The following is a 22050-nucleotide window of genomic DNA, read 5'->3' on the forward strand; positions in this document are numbered from 1 at the left end:
TCCAAAATTCAATGATATATATACTGTATCAAACAGGGCTGGCCTTACCATGGGTCCCGCTGGGTCCATTGGACCCAGGCAGCACTTTGAGAGGGGCAGCAAATTGATACCCAAAGTTTTTTTTTCCAGCAGATTTGTGTGTCATCAGTTTGAGGCACACTACGGGCGGCATTTCCCCATCTCATACTGCCACCCATAGTGCAAACTGATAAGTATGAGAAGGCAGAGGGTGTGCTCAATGGTGTCAGACATTCAGACAAACTAAATAATACTGGAGTTTGTGGTTTGGAATGGAATGGAATATAATGGAATGTCATATAATTGGGCATGTAGACAAGGTGCTGACTTCCTGATAAATTTAAATGTAATTATCATGATATAAAATAAGATTGTGTAGGCCTTTTGGTGGGCGTAATATTTTTTTGGGGGGTCAGCATTTAATTTTTGGACCCAGGCAGCACGATGTATTGGGCCAGCCCTGGTATCAAATATACTTATATATAACAAACATATCTATTTGGTATAAGTGATGCTGTGCTGGGACAAAAAAAGTGCAATTGTGCAATATAATCCCTAAGTGCATAAACAATTAAGGTGCTAAAAAAATATTATATTGTGCACTAAAGCAATTGTGTGCAATTTTTTGCACATAAGCATTTGTCCCCTTTAAAAACACAGATAACTACACTTGGTTATTTCCTATGCCATTGTTCCTTGGCACATTAAAACCAGATGTCACAATAAAAGCGTTCATCTCTCGGATTACCAGCAGAGGGCGCTTTACGCACGCCGGAAATGTGAGTGTGAACGTCTGAGACGGATGACGTCATCCTGAAAGCCCTCTATTCTCTGTGTTATGCAAGGAGCTGGTGGTGGAATAGCGCGTTCTTGTGAATGTTACACAAGGAGGAGGCACGCGCAGCAGGTACTGTACTGGGAAGGGACCGGAGTGATGGGTCAGTAAGGAGCTGGACAGGACTGGACTGCAGGAGAAGGGCTACACTTGTAAGTAGCTTTATATATAGACTGACTTCTCATTGGAGAACATTACAGTCTAATGCAGATGTTTTTATAGGGCTGTGACTAAGTGCTGCCTCTAGTCATTTGCTGGTCTGGAGAAAGCATGCAGCCAGTGAAATGTGAACGGCCATCCTGCATGCTTATTCCAGATCAGTGACACGCCAGGTACTAAATCCTGGGCCAGAAGGACCAGCATGGTGCATGGCCGTTTTTAGAAAGTAGAGCATGATCTGCTCCTTCAGAAGCTTTCATACTGACAATGGAACTGAACCTGTCTTCATGGTTTCCCAAAACAGATGCATCCTATGAATGAGAACTGCAACTGTTTCTTCTGCTCTCATCCAAACTGTAAGGTTATTGAATGGTTGGTTTTATAACTGGTCACATGTGCAGCACCATGGTGACAGCAGATCAAAGGGAGGCTAAGATCTCTGCTTCCTTGGCTGTAAAGGAAAGGAGGGTTTAGTTCCACTTTAAAGTGGAGTTACACATATGACATAAAACATGGCTGACGGGTAGGCTTTTTGTGACCGCCGTCATAAAGCCTTCTCCCTGCCTGTCAGCGCTTGTGTACATTTACAGCACGTCACTGTGCCAAGACAACTTTAGGTCTCTTTAACACTGGCATACTTAAAGTGATTATACATTCTCGTTTTGTAAAGCCTTTTTTTTTTTTCTTTTATTTAAACGACAAACCTATTATACTTCCCTCCTCTGTGCAGTTTGTTTTGCACAGGGCAGCCCAGATCCTCCTCTTCTCGGGTCCCTCTTTGCTCCTCCTGGCCCCTCCCTCCTGTCGAGTGCTCCCACAGCAAGTAGCTTGCTATGGGGGTACCCTAGCCAAGCTACAGCTCCTTCTGTCCATTCAGACATGCCCCTCTCTCTCCTAAATGGCTAACTGACTTTGACAGTCGAGGGCGACAATCCCAATCAGGAGGGAGAGCCCTGGATGGCCGAGGGACTCATGGACATCGCTGGACAGAGATGGGGCTCAGGTAAGTATTAGGGGCTAGGGCAGCTGCTGCACACAGAAAGCTTTTTATTCAAATACATTTAGGCCCCTTTTACATTTGTGTGACTTTAAGGTCCCATGATTTTGCCGAGAGTTTGTTGCCGCGATTTTGATGCGAGTTTGACTGGGCTTGAATGTTTTTGGACCTCAAAACAGATCAGAATCATGCCAAAATAGTGCAGGGACTACTTTGAAGTCGGTGCAACTTCAAGTCGCACAGATATGAATGGTACTCATTAGAAATAATTAAACGACTTGCCTTGCGATTTTGCAGTCCCAAATCGCATGACAAGTCGCACAAGTGTGGAAGGGGCCTAAGATAAAAACCTTCTACCTTTACAACTCCTTTAACCACTTGCCGACTGCCTAACGCAGATCTACGTCGGCAGTCAGCCCCTCACAGGCAAAGCGACGTAGGTCTACGTCGCTCACTTGTGAGGGTCTAGGGAGCGAGCGCGCGCCCCCGCTCCGTCACGCATCCCCCCGCGCGTGTGACCGGCGGACCCGATGTCCGCCGGTCACTCGGCGATCGGCGGGGGAGAGGGAGAAAGTCAGGCGGCTTGTGTAAACAAGCTGCCTGTCATTCTCCCCTCTGTATGATTGATGATCATACGGTTCTACTATGTAGAACCGTTGATCACCGTTCATACAGCTAAAGCCACAGCCAATCACAGTAGAAAGCACGCCCCTAGGGACACACACAGCCCCTCCCTCTCAAATAAAGTTAACCCCTTCACTACCAGTGTATTTTTACAGTAACAGTGCATATGTATAGCACTGATTACTGTAGAAATGTCACTGGTAACCCCAAAAGTGTCAAAAATGTCAGTCAAGGGTCCGATCTGTCCGCCGCAATGTCGCAGTACCGCAAAAAAACGCCATTACGCGTTAAAAAAAAAACAACAAAAATGACAATCTTTCCCTTTGTTAGTAAACGCGATAACTTTTGCGCAAACCAATCAAAATACGCTTTTTGCGATTTTTTTTTTTTTTTTTTTTTTTTTTTTTTTTTTTTTTTTTACCAAACATAGGTAGCATAAAACAAATTGGCCGAAAATGTTAAAAAATTTAGATTTTTACTTTTTTTGGGGGGGGGAATTTCATATAAAATAATGTGAAAAATATTGCTATTTTTGCAAAATTTTTTGTTTATAGCGCGTGATCAAAAAATCGCACAGGTGATCAAATACCACCAAAAGAAAGCTCTGTTTGTGGGAAAAAAAGGACGCCAAATTCGTTTAGGTACAGCGTCGCACGACCGCGCAATTGTCCGTAAAGTCACGCAGTGCCGAATCGCAAAATACCCCCTGGTCAGGAAGGGGGTAAAATCTTCCGGGGCTTAAGTGGTTAAAGTGTTACTAAACCCAGAACCCACATTCACTATCTGGTCTCCCACAGTACACAGAACAAGGAAATGCAATTATTTCAGTAAATATAAACTGCTAAATACCTTTTTCTCATCAGCAGTATATAGCAGCCTTGTGACTTCTATTAGTGTCTGGTTAAAGCTTGTAGGAGGAGTTTTCATTCTACTCTGACTGTCCTATTAAACTTCAGGGCCACCATTCTGCTTGTGTCCTGAACGATCAGTGGGTCCCAGCGGACATTGAGTCTGCCAGACCCACTGATTGGCTCCCGCTCTGCACAATCAAAGTGGGAGCGGGTCACCGGCGGCATGCGTGGGGGCCTAGACCGGGAAGTGCAGATCCTACTAGGTACGTGTGATCGTGCGCAGGAGATCCCCTTGCTGCCATATATTTACAGTATACAAGCGGTTAAAGGGTAACTCCACTTTCGTGGGGGAAGAAATCGCAAATTAAATTAAAAGTATAGTATATACAGTTGTGACTTGCGCCGTATTATTGATTTTTAATAAAAATGTCCTTTCCTTTTGCAATCTTCAGCTCTATAATTTTCTGTAAAATGCAATATGGCTACCTGGAGGTGTTCTATACACAGAATGTATACTGACCACACCCCAGAAACATTTCCTGCTCGTGTGATTTTTCTCAGAAGTCTGCACTAAGATACAAGTCAGATTTCTGGCATCCCCTGCAACAAAAATGTCATTTTTGGTGAGAGACTCCCAATAGAAAATAAGATCTAAAGGGATGCAGACCCTTCAATTTTCCTCATTAGAGCCCTGCAGGTGTAACAGCTGATTGATATCTATGAAATCCCTCCAATAAGATTCACTTTCCCACAGGGACACAGACAAACGCACAGAATAACAAAAGGTAGGAATCTGCAACAAAGTTTGTTAAAATCCTTGTAATGTACAGAGATCACCCAGAGGGGAATGTTTTTTTCTCAACAAGTGGAGTTTAAAGTGGAACTAAACCCTCCTATTGTTTTCAGCCAAGGAAGCAGCCATCCGATGGCCTGTACACATGATCAGAAAATTGTATGAAAAATTTCTGCTTTCGAAGCCATTGTACTACTTAATAATCTGATCTGGAGCTGCACAATTCTGGATAAAATGAGAATCACAATTTTTTTTTATTTTGCTTAGAATGAAGATCATGATTTTCAGCGTAACATCATCTTTCACACTATACAAAAAAAAATGGGCTAACTTTAATGAATTAAAAAAAAAAAAAAAAAAACTAAACGGTAAAGTGTATTTTTTCCCCAAAAATTGCGTTTGAAAGACCGCTGCGTGAATACAGTATGACATAAAATATTGCAACGACCGCTATTTCATTCTCTAGGATCTCTGCTAAAAAAAAAATTCATATAGTGTTTGGGGGTTCTAAGTAATTTTCTAGCAAAAAATACTGATTTTAACTTGTAAGCAACAAGTGTCAAAAAAAGGCTTAGTCTTTTTATTGGTTAAACTGCACTCATCTGCAGGCCAGTATCAACCTGTTGATCTAAAAGAACCAAATGATACATTGGAAAACATTATAGTTCTGTCTAAACACTAAGCAATGTTGATAAACATTTGCCAGAGACCTTCTTCTTCTTTTTTTTTTTTTTTTTTTTTTTTATTGACAGCTGTTAGTGAGCAGAGAATGTATGAATTGTGAAAAGGCTGGGTTGAATCGAGATTGCGATTTAACAATCGTGCAGCTCTATTCTGATTGTTAGTACACAGCTTTGATCGTTTTAAGCTGAATTACAGCAAATCTGCCAGTGAGTCAAAACGCCAGGGTGTGAAAGACAAATCGCACAACGCGTATTTCAGATGGCAATAAATTGTAAAACGCAGTGCGGTTCTGCCACGAAAAATCGTGCTGCAATCACCGTATCATGTAAAGCTTGTCGACCAAAACAAGTTCAGCCGCTTCTTTCGGGCGACATGCTTCACGTGATGAGGTTTGCCGCAATTGCAGTGCGACAAAACTGCACCATGATTTTAGGTGTAATTGAATTAAATGGCATCTGAAATGGCCATTGTGCAATCTGTCATTCACACCAGGGGGTTTTGAAATTATGGGCAGAATCATGGCAAATCTGCCCATGATTCCAAACTCCCAGGTGTGAATGCAGCCTTAAACATCATCTCATCCAAAGCAGCTGATGGGCCTAAACCTGGAAGGAAGAGAGAAGTACTAGTGATGGACAGGAGCATTGACACCATAGTGACAGAAGCGCTGGCAAGGTAAGTCTGCCAGATTGTGCTAATATATGTGGTTCCTATGTAGGGGGTGGTTTTGCAAGAGCATAAATGCACATTATGGCAAAGGCTCCTGTAGACCCGAGGGTGTTCTAGTGCAGTGATGGCGAACCTTGGCACCCCAGATGTTTTGGAACTACATTTCCCATGATGCTCATGCACTCTGCAGTGTAGTTGAGCATCATGGGAAATGTAGTTCCAAAACATCTGGGGTGCTAAGGTTTGCCGTCACTGTTCTAGTGGTTTAGTTCCACTCTGGGCTAAAATAATTTTTTCCCCATCCACCTCTTACCCATCCTACTAGGCATTGTTCCCTTCACCTTGTGAAGCCAAGCCAAATATACTGTCCTAAGCCCCACTCTTTAGGTCTCTCACTGCCGTGGTTCCAGGTGCAGAGGACTGCATATCCAGCAGTCCTGTGGACTTCAGCCACAGTCCACTCTGCAACTTTTTAAAAGGAGGCTCATAGGTAACAGGTTAGGCAATCACGTCTAGCCTGGTGCAGGTATAACATAGGAGGCAGGACTAGGATCCCACATTCTTTCAGATGGGGAAGTGCTCTGACCTAGTAGTAATAAAACAAATGTTACACTAGGTAGGTGTGCTCTAGAATCCGCAAGATTGTGAACATTTTTATTTGAGAGACCTATGTTCCAAGACTCTGGCTTATGTCGCATATTACTATGCTGAGTTTTTCTACTTGTACTGTAGAGATTGCTCAGTGTGCAGTTCAGTAATTCATCCTTCAGCTGAGGTCCCACTGCCGTGCACACAAAACGGTTGCTTAACCACTTAAATACCCGACACTTTCACCCCCTTCCTGCCCAGGGTAAGTTTCCAATTTCAGCGCTGTTGCAACACTGTACCCAAATTACATTTTTAATTTTTTTTTTTCTCTTACGTCCTCCGACAGTCGCCGCCTCTTCATATTCGTCACAATGGGGTTAATTGACCTTTGCTCTGTAGGAGTAGCTAGGCAACAGAATATGTCAATATTAAAGCTTTTAACATATCCCACCCCCAGGGGGTGGTCCCCTCAGTCAATACCCTCCTACTTCCTGTATCCATACCTCAGTTTCATTGTCTAGCTTGTCAGGAGTAGCTGGATGTCTCTATGCTGGGGCATTTTTGTCTCAGCCTTTCTCTTCTTTTTTGATTTTATTTGAGTTTTTTTCTCTCTCTTTACTTAGCTGTTACTTTTGTCAGCATTAGTTAGTTCTTCTGATGAAGAGGATCATGCGGGCTGGGTCTCGGGCTGATCCCCCCTGGTCGCAGGTTGTGGGTCAGTGGCTTCCCAGCCTGCCATCGAGCGTTCAGTCAGGTATTTTTCCTGGCACAGTGAACGACCCATCCCTGTTCGCTGCAGGGATGCTATGGTGAGGTGGCTACCTCACTGGACGCCATGCGGTTTCGCACCGCAGTTCTACTGCGTCCTGACTGCGACTCTCCCTGTCTCATGTACAGCGGCTTGATCGCCTGTGCGGGTTCCCCACGCCATTTAGGAGGTTAGTGTATCTTTGTGGGGACCTGTCTGTTTTGGGGGGTGTCAGTCTGGGACTGTGTAACCCTGCCTCTGTTCACACTAATGGACTCCCTGTCTGTCTTGGCTGCATTCTGTGGGCTGCAAGGAGGGGGGCTATGCTGCACTATATCTGTGTCAGGCTGTGTGCTATTTTTTACTGTGTGACAGGCTGTGTGCTGCGGGGCATGATTGGATCGTGTTATGCACACTTGCGGCGACCGCTGCTGCGGTCCGCCATTGTTTTTTATTATACTGCACATGTACTGTGATTTTCACTGTGTGTGGGGAGCGGCGTTTTCAGCGCCAAGCGCCGCCATTTTGGCGGCGATCGCTCCGGCAGCATGCTAGCACTGCGGGCGGCCATTTTTTTGTAGCCTTCCATAGGCTTTAACAGAGCGCCCTGTGTTGCATCACTTCCTTTTCCCTGGGCGCACCGATCGAGGCAGCAGCGGTGGTCTCTCCAGGTTTTATCCTCTCTATCCCTGTTATCCTTGCCTAAGTTTGTACTTTTCCCTGTGGGGGTCGTCTTTGTGCTGGTGTGTGAGTGCGGGGGGCTGCGCTCGCCGCGCTTTTAAAGGGGCAGTTACCCTTTATTCTTATGCAAACTTTTGGGGGCATGGACTCTCAGGAAAGCAAATTTCCTCTCACTCTGGTGGGAAGCCAAGGGACTGCTGTCTCCCCCCCAGGGGGTGATTTGGCTACTGTTGTGGCTAACCTTGCTGCTCAGGTGCAAATGCTTGTGGCTGCTCAATCCACAAAACGGCCCAGAGTTTCAATTTCCTCTGATTCAGAGGGTGATGGTGATGGGGCTGCTGTGGCTGGGGTCTCCTTATCGGGGTCCCGTTCCTCCCTGGATCTTGTGGGGTCTGAGGTGGAGGCTGAGGTTGAAGGGGTTGATAATTCTCCCCCTGGCTCGTCTGAAGAGCTTGCACTCATGGATGAATTGGTTGCTTATATCAAACAAACACTGCGTTTGCAGGATGAACCATGTCCTCCTGCTGTCCTGGCCTCTTATGGGACGCAGCGAAGACGCAAGACATCGCAAGTTTTTCCTTGCACTGAAGATTTTCAGCGCGCTGTTAGTGAACAATGGCGCAATTTACGCAAGCCTTTTGCTGTGCCAAGTAGGTTCAAGCTGCGTTATCCTTTCACACCCGCTACTGATGAACGTTGGTGTGTGCCACCTCCGGTGGATCACGTGGTGGCGGTTTTGAATAAGTCCACTGCGATTCCTGCTGAGGATACCCCGGTGTTCCGGGATGCCACGGACAGGAGGCTGGAGTCTCTTGCCCTTCCATACTTATTCGGTTACCGGTTCTATGCTGAAAGCTATTTTTGCTTCACTTATGGCAGCTCAGGCTGTCGCGAATTGGACGCAGGTGCTTAGGCGCGTCCTGGTGGCTGACTCTGCCCCACCGGCGACGTTGGTTATGGTGGATCAAATCCATCTGGGTGTCATGTATTTGTGTGATGCGGACTTGGATTTGGTACCGTTGGCTGCACGTGTACACAGTGTGGCGGTGTTGTCTCGCCGCCTGATTTGGCTGAAGTGTTGGTCTGTGGACCAATCTTTGCGCAAAACTTTAGCTAATCTACCCTATAATGGATCTCGCCTTTTTGGCGACTCCTTGGATACGCTGATAAAGGGGATCACGGGTGGTAAGAGCACACTCTTGCCCCAATTCCACAAGGCTAAGGCTGCTACTGGTGAGAAGCAGGCTTCCTTTCGGCCCTCTCAGGGGTCCTTTCGTGCCTTTCGGTCGCACTATAAGGGCAAACCCTTCAAAGGTCAAGGCTCCCAAAAGAAGCCGTGGACAGGTAAGCAGAAGTCTGGCCAGTCCCGATCCGCTGCCCATAACAATGCGGCCTGAAGGGGTGCCCTCACCCAGTTCTGGGGTGGGGGGACGCTTGCTCGGTTTTCTTCAGCCCTGGCTGGCCCGTGTTCGGGACAGGTGGGTTCAGAAAATCGTTCGGTCTGGTTACAAGATCGAGTTTCTCTCTCGGCCGGAGAGCAGATTTTTTCCCTCAAATCTTCAACTGTCATCGGAGTGTTTGCGGGATCTGCACCTGGCGGTGCGGGACCTGCGGGCTCAGGGAGTGGTGGTCCCGGTACCTCATCGGGACAGATTTCGGGGGTTCCATTCCATCTGTTCACCGTGCCCAGGAAGGAGGGCAAGGTACGTCCGATTCTGGACTTGAAGTCTCGGAACCCCTTTGTGCGGGTTCGAAAGTTCCGCATGGAATCCCTGCGGTCGGTGGTGGCTGCCCTATTTCCAGGGGATTTCATGGCTTCCATCGACTTGAAGGATGCGTACCTTCACATCCGGATTTTCGAGGGTCACCAGAGGTACCTTCGATTCGCCATTGCGGAGGATCATTACCAATTCGTGGCGCTACCTTTTGGTCTCGCTTCGGCTCCACGGGTATTCACCAAGGTGCTTGCACCGGTTCTGGCCTTGTTGAGAACCCAGGGTATCTGAACGACATTCTAGTTCGGTCTGCGACCAGCCAGGGTCTGGTGAAGGACCTGTCCGTCACGATGCAGACTCTGCAGGAGTTTGGTTGGACGATAAATTTTCCAAAATCGACGCTGTGTCCGTCGGTTCGTCTTCATTATCTGGGAATGATTCTGGACTCGGTCCAGGCGAAGGTCTTCCTACCGGACGACAAACTCAGGACTCTTCAGGAAGAAGTCAGGTCCCTCCGGACGTGCATGCAATGTCTGGGATTGATGGTCTCGACCTTCGAGGCGATTCCCTTCGCCCAGTTTCACACGCGGGGTCTCCAAGCGGAGATCCTGTCCAGGTGGGACGGGCGACCGCATTCTCTGGATCTCCAGATTTCGTTGAGCCATCGCACCAGAAGGGAACTTCTGTGGTGGCTCCAGTCCCCGGCGGTGTCGGGGGGCAAGTCTTTTCGTCCTCTTTCATGGACGGTGGTCACCACGGATGCCAGCCTGTCGGGCTGGGGTGGTGTTCTGGGCATTCTGTCCGCAAAGGGAACTTGGTCGGAGGAGGAATCCTCCCTTCCGATCAACATTCTGGAATTGCGAGCGATCAATCTCTGCCTTCGACGTTGGACGGACAGGCTGCAGGGCCGTCCGGTTCGGGTGCAGACGGACAATACCACAGCGGTGGCCTACATCAACCACCAAGGGGGCACCAGGAGTGCCCGAGCGGCTCGGGAGGTGGCCGACATTCTGTCTTGGGCCGAGACACACGTATCGGCGGTTCACATTCCGGGTGTGGAGAACTGGCAGGCGGATTATCTGAGTCGCCAGTCCCTGGACAGGAGAAGATCTCCTGTCTCAAGGACCGATATTCCATCCTGCTTTACAGTCGCTGGCTTTGACGGCCTGGCTGTTGAAACCGAGGTCCTGAAGGATAGGGGTCTCTCCCCTGAGGTCATCCACACCTTGATCAGCGTGAGGAAGTCTTCCTCGGGGAAGGTCTATTACCGTACTTGACCTATTTTGCCTGGTGTGAGTCCAGGGGGTATTCCCCTCGCACATACTCGGTGTCTAGGGTGTTGTCCTTCTAACGGGTGTTGACCAGCGTTTGGCGCTGGCTACGATCAAGGGTCAGGTTTCTGCGCTGGCCGTTCTTTTTCAACGTCCTGTGGCATCTAACCCCTTGGTTAGCACCTTTGTTTAGGGGGTGCAGCACTTAGTCCCTCCTAGGAGGGAACCTCTGCCTCCTTGGGACTTGAACCTTGTTCTGTCCGTGTTGCAACGTGCTCCTTTCGAGCAGATCAGGAAGATCTTTGTCCATGTTGTCCAAGAAGGTCGCCTTTTTGGTGGCGATCGCTTCGGCTCGCAGAGTGTCGGAGCTGGCAGCTTTGTCCTGCAGGTCTCCGTATCTGGTCATTCACTTGGATAAGGTGGTCTTGCGACCTAATCCTTCTTTTCTTCCGAAGAGGATTTCGGTTTTTCACCTCAATGAGGACATTGTCTTGCCTTCGCTCTGCGCGAAGCCTAAACATCCGAAGGAGGTGGATTTGCACTCCTTGAATGTTGTTCGGGCGCTTAGGGTTTACCTAAAAGCGACTGAATCTTTTCGCAAGTCGGATTCTTTGTTTGTCCTTCCAGAGGGACCTCGGAAGGGCATGGCGGCGTCGGCTTCTACCATCGCCAAATGGATCAGACAGACCGTTGAACAGGCCTATGCTTTGAAGGGGAAAGTTCCCCCTATGCCTGTGAAGGCGCACTCTACCAGATCTCTGAGTACGTCTTGGGCCTGTCATCATGGGGCTTCTGTGGCCCAGGTGTGTAAGGCGGCGACTTGGTCGACCGTTCACACATTCACAAAATTCTACAAGGTGGATGTTCAGGCATCGGCAGATGCTTCCTTTGGCCGCAAGGTTCTTAGTGCGGCGGTTCCTTAGGGTCCTTTGTTTTGGACCCTTGGCTGTTGGGATGTGTTTTTATCCCTAGGTTATTTGTTTTTTCCTGGGTTGTTGCTCCTGTTGAGCAAGTTTTTTTCATGCTTCCCAGCTGGTTTCCTTCCTTTGGTAAGGTTCCTTTCTCTGATGTGGAGACTGCGTTGCCTTGGGCGCGGCTGCGTTTCCCACCCCTCATGTTTGCACTGCTTTGGGATGTCCCCATTGTGACGAATATGAAGAGGCGGCGACTGTCGGAGGACATAAGAGAAAACTGATTTTTTGTAAAATCTTACCTGTAAAATTCCTTTCTCTGAGTCCTCCGACAGTCTCCGCCCCCGCCCCTCTTTTGGGGTTTGGTTATATACTCTACTGCTATTCCACTAAAACTGAGGTATGGATACAGGAAGTAGGAGGGTATTGACTGAGGGGACCACCCCCTGGGGGTGGGATATGTTAAAAGCTTTAATATTGACTTATTCTGTTGCCTAGCTACTCCTACGGAGCAAAGGTCAATTAACCCCATTGTGACGAATATGAAGAGGCGGCGACTGTCGGAGGACTCAGAGAAAGGAATTTTACAGGTAAGATTTTACAAAAATTCAGTTTTTTTGAGACCGAGCTTTGTTTTGGTCATACACCGCTGGGTTCAAAAATGTAGAAAAAAAGTTTTTGTTCTTTTCTGTTATAAAATTTTGCAAACAAAACTTTCTTCATAAATTTAGGCCAAAATGTATACTGCTACATTTTTTTTAATACAAATAACCCAAATCAGTGTATATTTTTTAGTCTATGTGAAGGAGGCTACAAAACTATAATGTATATGAAAATTAATCAATCCTGATGTACGTAGAGTTAATTTGTTGAAGGCCCTAAAATGCCAGAACAGTAAAAATGCCCCCAAAATAACCCCTTTATGGAAAGCAGACAGTCCAAGGTATTTAGTAAGGCACGGTGAGTTTTGCAAAGTTACAATTTTTTGTCACAATTTTTTCGGGAAAATGAATAAATTAAATACATTTTGTTTTTCATAATTTTACATACTGTCACCAGAGCAGTACAGCATCATCAAATGACTGGTGTGATGGTGATTAGTGGCACTGACTTATGACCGTATGTAAAAATATATATGTATAATCTCTGGTGACCCTATACTGCTTTAGGAGGGTGATCAGGATTTTTTTTTTTTTTTCATACTAGGATTGCCTTTTTCTCTTACGTCCTCCGACAGTCGCCGCCATCTTCATATTCGTCACAATGGGGGTATTAGACTTTGCTCCGAAGGAGTAGCTAGGCAACAGAATATGTTAACATTAAAGCTTTTAACATATCCCACCCACAGGGGGTGGTCCCCTCAGTCAATACCCTCCTACTTCCTGCATCCATATCTCAGTTTCAATGTCTAGCTTGTCAGGAGTAGCTGGATCTCTCTATGCTGGGGCATTTTGCCTCAGCCTTTCTCTTCTTTTTTGATTTTTTGTTTGAGTTTTTTCTCTCTCTTTATTTAGCTGTTCTTTTTGTCAGCATTAGTTAGTTCTTCTGATGAAGAGGATTCGTGCGGGCTGGGTCTCGGGCTGATCCCCCTGGTCGCAGGTTGTGGGTCAGTGGCTTCCCAGCCTGCCATCGAGCGTTCAGCCAGGTAACGCTCCTGGCACAGTGAACGACCCATCCCTGTTCGGTGCAGGGATGATTGGTGAGGTGGCTAACTCACTGGACGCTGTGCGGTTTCTTAACCCCGATTTTTTGCGTCCTGGATGCGACTCTCCCTGCCACATGTGCAGCGGCTTGTTCGCCTGTGCGGGTTCCCCACGCCATTAGGAGGTAAGTGTATCTATGTGGGGACCTGTCTGTTGGGGGGGGTGTCAGTCTGGGACTGTGTAACCTGCCTCTGTTCACACTGTTTAGCTCCCTATCGCTCTGGCTGCACGCTGTGGGCTGCAGGGGGGGGGGGGGCTGTGCGGCACTGTCTGTGTCAGACTGTGGGATGTGTGACAGGCTGTGTGCTGTGGGGCATGTTTTTGTCATGTTTGGGCACAATACAGCGATCGCTGCGGCGATCCGCCATGTTTTTTTACATGTGTAGTGTTATACTGCGGTTCTCACAGTAGTGGGGGAGCGGCGGTTTCGGCGCCAAACGGCGCCATTTTGGCTGCGATCGCTCCGGCCGCATGTTTTCACTGCGGGCGGCCATTTTCTTGTAGCTTTCCATAGGCTTTAATAGAGCGCCCTGATTTCATCACTTCCTCTTTCCTGGGTGCACCGATCGAGGCAGCAGCAGCAGCAGTGGTCTCTTCAGGTTTTATCCTCTGTTCTTCCTATCTCCATTGCCTGTGTTCAGTTTTATCCCTGTGGGGGGTCTCATTGTGCTTGTGTGTGTGTGTGTGCGGTGGGCTGCGCTCGCCGCGCTTGTTAAAGGGGCAGTTAACCCTTTATTCTCCGGCATATTTTTTTGGGGCAATGGATTCTCAGGAGGGCAAATTTCCTGCCACCTTGGTGGGAAGCCAGGGGACTGCTGTTTCCCCCCCAGGGGGGGATTTAGCTGAAGTGGTGGCTAACCTTGCTGCTCAGGTGCAGATGCTGGTGGATGCTCAATCCACTAAAAGACCCAGAGTTTCTATTTCCTCTGATTCTGAGGGTGAGGGTGATGGGGCTGCTATGGCTGGGGTCTCCTTGTCGGGGTCCCGTTCCTCCCTGGATCTCGTGGGGTCCGAGGTGGAGGCTGAGGTTGAAGGGGTTGATAATTCTCCCCCTGGCTCGCCTGAAGAGCTTGCAATCATGGATGAATTGGTTGCTTCTATAAAACAAACGCTGCGTTTGCAGGATGAACTGTGTCCTCCTGCTGCCCTGGCGGCTTATGGGACGCAGAAAAGACGCAAGACATTGCAGGTCTTTCCCTGCACTGATGATTTTCAGCGCGCTGTTAAGGAACAATGGCGCAATTTACGCAAACCTTTTGCTGTGCCAAGTAGGTTCAGGCTGCGTTATCCTTTCACGCCTGCCACTGATGAACGGTGGTGTGTGCCACCCCCGGTGGATCACGCGATTGCGGTTTTGAATAAATCCACTGCGATTCCCGCAGAGGATACTCCGGTGTTCCGAGATGCCACGGATAGGAGAATGGAGTCTCTTGCCCGTCATACTTATTCTGTTACGGGTTCGATGCTAAAAGCTCTGTTTGCCTCTCTTATGGCAGCCCAGGCTGTCGCAAGTTGGACGCAGGTGCTTAGGCGCGTCTTAGTGGCTGATTCGGCCTCACCGGCGACATTGGATATGGTGGATCAAATCCATCAGGGTGTCATGTATCTGTGTGATGCGGACTTGGATTTGGTGCCGTTGGCTGCACGTGTACAAAGCGTGGCGGTGTTGTCTCGGTTTGGTTAAAGTGTTGGTCTGTGGACCAGTCTTCGCGCAAGACCTTAGCCAATCTGCCTTATGATGGATCTCGCCGTTTTGGGGAATCCTTGGATACGTTGATAAAGGGGATCACGGGCGGCAAGAGCACTCTCTTGCCCCACTTCCCCAAGGCTAAGGGGGCTCCTGGTAAGAAGCATACTAATTTTCGGCCTCCTCAGGGGTCCTTTCGTGCCTTTCGGTCGCACTACAAGGGCAAACCGTTCAAGGGCCAAGGCTCCCAAAAGAAGCCGTGGTCTGGCAAACAAAAGTCCGGTCAGTCTGGACCCGCTGCCCATAACAATGCGGCCTGAAGGGGCGCCCTCACCCAGTTCTGGGGTGGGGGGACGCTTGCTCGGTTTTCTTCAACCCTGGCTGGCCCGCGTGCGGGACCGGTGGGTTCAGGAAATCGTTCGATCTGGCTACAAGATCGAGTTTCTCTCTCGGCCGGAGAGCAGATTCTTTCCCTCGAATCTTCAACTGTCTCCGGAGCGTTTGCGGGATCTGCACCTAGCGGTGCGGGACCTGAGGGCTCAGGGAGTGGTGGTTCCGGTGCCTCATCGGGACAGATTTCGGGGGTTTTATTCAAATCTGTTCACCGTGCCCAGGAAGGAGGGCAAGGTTCGTCCAATTCTGGACTTGAAGGCTCTGAACCGCTTTGTGCGGGTTCGCAAGTTCCGCATGGAATCCCTGCGGTCGGTGGTGGCTGCCCTGGTTCCGGGGGAATTCATGGCCTCCATCGATTTGAAGGATGCGTACCTTCACATCCCGATTTTCGAGGGTCACCAGAGGTACCTTCAATTCGCCATTGCGGAGGATCATTACCAATTCGTTGCGTTACCTTTTGGTCTCGCCTCGGCTCCATGGGTCTTCACCAAGGTGCTTGCACCCGTTCTGGCTTTGTTGAGAGCCCAGGGCATCTCTGTCCTGGGGTATCTGGACGACATTCTGGTTCGGTCTGCGCCCAGCCAGGGTCTGGAAAAGGACCTGTCCGTCACGATGCAAACTCTGCAGGAGTTTGGTTGGACGATAAATTTTCCAAAGTCGACGCTGAGTCCGTCGGTTCGTCTTCCCTACCTGGGGATGATCCTGGACTCGGTCCAGGCGAAGGTCTTCCTACCGGAAGACAAACTCAGGACTCTTCAAGAGGAAGTCGGGTCCCTCAGGGACGTTCCGCACTCGTCTCTGCGGATGTGCATGAGATGTCTGGGATTGATGGTCTCGGCCTTCGAGGCGATTCCCTTCGCCCAGTTTCACAGGCGGGGTCTCCAAGCGGAGATCCTGTCCAGGTGGGACGGGCGACCTCAATCTCTGGATCTTCAGATTTCGTTGAGCCATCGCACCAGAAGGGATCTTCTGTGGTGGCTCCAGTCCCCGATGGTGTCGGGGTGCAAGTCCTTTCGTCCTATCTCATGGACAGTGGTCACCACGGATGCCAGCCTGTCGGGCTGGGGTGGTGTTCTGGGCGTTCTGTCCGCCCAGGGAACTTGGTCGGAGGGGGAGTCCTCCCTTCCGATCAACATTCAGGAATTGCGTGCGATAAATCTCTGCCTTCGTCGCTGGACGGACCGGCTGCAGGGCTGTCCGGTTCGGGTGCAGACGGACAATGCCACGGTGGTGGCCTACATCAACCACCAAGGGGGCACCAGGAGTGCCCGAGCGGCTCGGGAAGTGGCTGACATTCTGTCTTGGGCCGAGACTCATGTCTCGGCGATAACGGCAGTTCACATTCCGGGGGTGGAGAACTGGCAGGCGGACTATCTGAGTCGCCAGACCCTGGATCAGGGGGAATGGTCTCTCCACCCAGCTGTCTTCCAGATGTTGTGCGCGAAGTGGGGTCTTCCAGATGTGGACCTGTTCACGTCTCGTCTGAACAACAAGGTGAGAAGGTTCGTGGCAAGGACGCGCGACCCTCGGGCAGACTCATCAGACGCGTTGGTGGTCCCGTGGCATCAGTACAGACTGATGTATGCGTTTCCACCGATTCATTTGCTGTCCAGGTTCCTTCGCAGGTTGCACTCGGAACGCGGCACGGTGATTCTTGTGGCACCGGACTGGCCTCGCCGGTCCTGGTACGCAGACCTCGTGAATCTGGCGGTCGACGCCCCATGGCGTCTACCTCTTCGAGGCGATCTCCTGTCTCAAGGGCCGATATTCCATCCTGCTTTACAGTCGCTGGCTTTGACGGCCTGGCTGTTGAGACCGAGGTCCTGAGGGATAGGGGTCTCTCCCCTGAGGTCATTCACACTTTGATCAACGCGAGGAAATCTTCCTCTGGGAAGGTCTATTACCGTACTTGGAAGGCCTATTTTGCCTGGTGTGAGTCCAGGGGGTTTTCGCCTCGCACGTACTCTGTTTCTCGAGTGTTGTCCTTCCTTCAAACGGGTGTCGACCAGCGTTTGGCGCTGGCTACGATCAAGGGTCAGGTGTCTGCGCTGGCCGTTCTTTTTCAACGTCCTGTGGCTACTCCTTGGTTGGCACTTTTGTTCAAGGGGTGCGGCATCTGGTCCCTCCTAGGAGGGAACCTCTGCCTCCTTGGGACTTGAATCTCGTTCTATCTGTGTTACAACGTGCTCCTTTTGAACAGATCAGGGAGATCTCGTTGTCGATGTTGTCCAAAAAGGTTGCCTTTTTGGTGGCGATCACTTCGGCTCGCAGAGTGTCGGAGCTGGCGGCTTTGTCCTGCAAGTCTCCGTATCTGGTCATTCACTTGGATAAGGTGGTCTTGTGACCTAATCCTTCTTTTCTTCCGAAGCGAGTTTCGGAATTTCATCTCAATGAGGATATTGTCTTGCCTTCGCTTTGCGCGAAGCCTAAACATCCAAAGGAGGTGAGGTTGCACTCTTTGGATGTTGTTCGGGCGATAAGGGTTTACCTTAAATCGACTGAGTCTTTTCGCAAGACGGATTCTTTGTTTTTTCTTCCGGAAGGTCCTCGGAAGGGCATGGCGGCGTCGGCTTCTACCATCGCCAAATGGATCAGACAGACCATTGAACAGGCATATGCTTTGCAGGGAAAAGTTCCCCCTATGCCTGTGAAGGCGCACTCTACTAGATCTTTGAGTACGTCTTGGGCCTGTCGTCATGGGGCTTCTGTAGCCCAGGTGTGTAAGGCGGCGACCTGGTCGACCGTACACACTTTCACAAAATTCTACAGAGTGGATGTTCAGGCATCGGCAGATGCTTCCTTTGGCCGCAAGGTTCTTAGTGTGGCAGTTCCTTAGGGTCCCGTGTTTTGGACCCCTGGCTGTTTGGGATATGTTTTTTATCCCTGGGTTATTTGCTTTTCCTGGGTTGTTGCTCCTGTTGAGCAAGTTTTTTTCATGTTGCCCAGCTGGTTTCCTTCCTTTGGTAAGGTGCCTTTCTTTGATGTGGAGACTGCGTTGCCTTACGGCGCGGCTGCGTTTCCCACCCCTCATGTTTGCACTGCTTTGGGACGTCCCCATTGTGACGAATATGAAGATGGCGGCGACTGTCAGGACGTAAGAGAAAACGGAATTTTTGTAAAATCTTACCTGTAAAATTCCTTTCTCTGAGTCCTCCGACAGTCGCCGCCCCCGCCCCTCTTTTGGGGTTTGGTTGTATACTCTACTGCTATTCCACTGAAACTGAGATATGGATGCAGGAAGTAGGAGGGTATTGACTGAGGGGACCACCCCCTGTGGGTGGGATATGTTAAAAGCTTTAATGTTAACATATTCTGTTGCCTAGCTACTCCTTCGGAGCAAAGTCTAATACCCCCATTGTGACGAATATGAAGATGGCGGCGACTGTCGGAGGACTCAGAGAAAGGAATTTTACAGGTAAGATTTTACAAAAATTCCGTTTTTTTTTTTCATACTAGGTTTGCCTTTTTTTTTTTTTCATACTAGGATTGCCTATTACTGTGATGATCATCCATTTATGTTCCATTGTGTACAATTGTTGTAGCTGCGATTGGCCCTGTACCATGTGATCATTGTTACCAATCAGAGAGATCACAATAGTACACAATGGCTATGTAAGGAAGCCGATGTTTACAACTGAAACATGGGTTTTTTTTTTTTTTTGTTTTTTGCCACGTAGCCAATATTAATCCTCCCTAACTCTATCCAAAATTTAAATTTGCCTTTTAATTCTTTTAGTTTAGATGAAACCTCCTGATTCTAATTTCCTCCAGTCTACTTAAATGACCTCTATTTCATGTTTAACTCTTAGGTTTGACTTGGCTGCCAAACTGATCCTAAGGTACCTGAATTTGCTTCGTCCCTTAACCACAGCCAGAATTATGTCTCAAAAAAAGGCAACAAAGAGTAAGAAAGAAGAGTCTAGTAGCGAAAAGTCTGATGGCAGCGAGAAAAATGGTAAAATGCTAGAGCCCAAACCCAAGTCATCTTCTACAGCCAAAAGTCCAGGGAAAAGAAAATCCGAGGGCTCTGCTAAGGAAAAATCAAAAGCAATATCTGAGGCAAGTAGTAGTGAAAGCTCAGATATTGATGCCAAGAAGAGAAAGAAACAAGAGAAAAAGGATGATGCTGAAGGTGGAAGTCTGGTAGATTCATTGAAGAAGTCTCGTCTGGCGACTGCTGCCTCTGTTTCAGACTTTAAATTTAACAAGAAGAGGGTGCGGTTAGTGTCTGCTGAAGAAAACCTGAAAGATGACGCACAGGGCATAGTCTACTGGATGTCAAGAGATCAGAGAGTTGAAGGTACTTGTTTCTGCTTTGTGTATGCTTTTTGGTTTTGTTTTGGGACATATTTAATGGTTCTTTACGCTGCATTCACATGTCAGCGTTTGGATCGCGGGCAGAACCGCCGCGGTTCCGCCCGCGATCCGAAGATTATTGCAAATCGCGGGACGCCTAGCATTGCCCGTTGATTTGCGATAGCCCCCCAAACGCCGAGCGATGTTGCCACGATTTCCGCCTGCCGAATCGCGGCAACATCGCGCAAACAAAATCGCGGGACGCAATACGCTCCAAAGAAGCTCTTGTACTTCTTTGGAGCGTATTGCGTCCCGCGATTTTGTTTGCGTGATGTTGCCGCGATTCGGCAGGCGGAAATCGCGGCAACATTGCTCGGCGTTTGGGGGGCTATTGCAAATCAAGGGGCAACGCTAGGCGTCCCGCGATTTGCAATAAATCTCTGGATCGCGGGCGGAACCGCGGCGGTTCTGCCCGCGATCCATACGCTCACATGTGAACGGAGCCTTATAGCTCCTAAACAATTTGTTTTCTTTACTTGTATAGATGGGCAACTCGACTTGCAATATGTTTGGTAAATCTAACATAGCACAGGCAATTTATATTCAGCAGCCACCGTGAATATCTGAATTGGCATGTGCCTTATTTGGGAGGATTGTTGAATCCTAATTCATTTAAAAAAATGTTAGATTTTTTTTTATTTTTGATAGCATAGATCGACATTAAGTGATATTCATCTATACTTAATGACACTGTCAACTTGTCCATGCAGGGTAAAGTGACAGTATCTCTATACTCATCTTACCTGTGCTCCCTTAGAGATCCTTGATCCTCCACAGCCAGGATTTTAATCGGTGGTGTTGCCAACATGTGGCAGCAAGGATGTCTCTCCATAGTTTTTTTTCCATATTCAGGCCTAGCTTTTGGCTACTAGGCCTGGGCACCATCAATGGAGCAGTTGCATGTGGGTGTTGAAGGTTCCGCATTGTGTAGACACTGTCACATTTTTCTGTAATTTATTTATTTTATTTTTTTGGTAAAAGTGAACAAAAACTGAAGTTAGAAGCTGGTTACTATGTACAGCTGCATCAGATTCTGCTGTTCCAGTTTAAGTAAAATCCACCCTATAATAGCATTTGTTACAGGTAAATAAATGTATATTTTTCAGACAACTGGGCTTTTCTATACGCTCAGCGCTTGGCTGTGAAGCAGAAGCTACCATTACATGTTGTTTTCTGCTTGGTTCCGAAGTTTTTGGATGCCACAATACGTCATTATGGTTTTATGCTGAAGGGTCTGAAAGAAGTTGCTGAGGTACGTTTATAAAACACTAAATGTTACTGTATTGGTACCATAACTTTACCAGTAATCTGACTGTTTCTCTAATTCAGGACTGTAAGGAGTTGAACATTCCTTTCCATTTGCTCATTGGTTATGCAAAGGAGGTTCTTCCAGACTTTGTGAAGAAGCACAGCATTGGTGGAGTAGTGGTGGACTTTGCTCCTCTTCGTGTCCCTGTGCAGTGGGTAAAGGATGTCTCTGATCGCTTACCTAAGGATGTACCACTAGTTCAGGTATAAAGTTTATAGCTACTTTCAAGATTACAGTGGATATAAAAAGTCTACACATCCCTGTTAAAATGTCAGGTTTCTGTGATGTAAAAAAATGAGACAAAGATAATACATTTCAGAACCCTTTTCACCTTTTATTGTGACCTGTAAACTGTACAACTCCATTGAAAAACAAGGGGGTAGAAGTAAAAAAAAAAAAAAAAAAAGTAAAATAATGTGGTTGCATAAGTGTGTACACCCTCTTATAGCTGGGGATGCAGCTGTGTTCAGAATTTAAGCAATCACATTCAAACATATGTTAAATAGGAATAAGTACACACCTGCCATCATTTAAAGTGCCTCTGATTAACCCCAAATAAGGTTCAGCTGTTCTAGTAGGTCTATCCTGACATTTTCTTAGTCCTATCCTACAGCAAAAGCCATGGTCCACAGAGAGCTTCCAAAGCATCAGAGGGATCTCATTGTTTAAAGATATCAGTCAGGAGAAGGGTACAAAAGAATTTCCTAGGCATTAGATATACCATAGAACACAGTGAAAACCGTCATCAAGTGGAGAAAATATGGCACAACAGTGATTTTACCAACAACTGGAAGTCCCCTTGGAGAGTTATTTTTTGCCTGTGGAGAGATGTGTGTGAACTTTACACTTGACCTCTGCACTGTGTGTTATGTGCTACTAACCTTTGCACTAGAGATCGACCGATTATCGGCAAGGCCGATATATCAAGGGCCAATCTACACTTTCCCCGATATATCGGAATCGGCCACCAAGGTGACCGATATTGCCAATAATTCGGGAAAGTGCTGTACTGGAGTGATGCCTGCAGCTAGAGGCATCACCCCGGTACCGGCGTCCAT

At 48.1% G+C, this 22050-nt stretch overlaps 1 protein-coding gene across 1 annotated transcript in view; it reads left to right on the forward strand.

The window, feature by feature from the left end:
- The first annotated feature begins 803 nt into the window (after positions 1–803).
- Positions 804–22050, forward strand: part of LOC309551535 (deoxyribodipyrimidine photo-lyase-like) — a 47156-nt gene continuing 25909 nt past the window's right edge. The window contains exons 1-4 of the mRNA XM_082252159.1: positions 804–925; positions 19137–19627; positions 20790–20935; positions 21013–21195. Coding sequence (XP_082108285.1) covers positions 19207–19627; positions 20790–20935; positions 21013–21195 — 750 coding nt within the window. The 5' untranslated portion in view covers positions 804–925; positions 19137–19206. The remainder of the gene's footprint in view (positions 926–19136; positions 19628–20789; positions 20936–21012; positions 21196–22050) is intronic.

This window comes from Pelophylax lessonae (assembly GCF_965119305.1).
Source record: "Pelophylax lessonae genome assembly, chromosome: 3".
Lineage (NCBI taxonomy): Eukaryota > Metazoa > Chordata > Amphibia > Anura > Ranidae > Pelophylax > Pelophylax lessonae.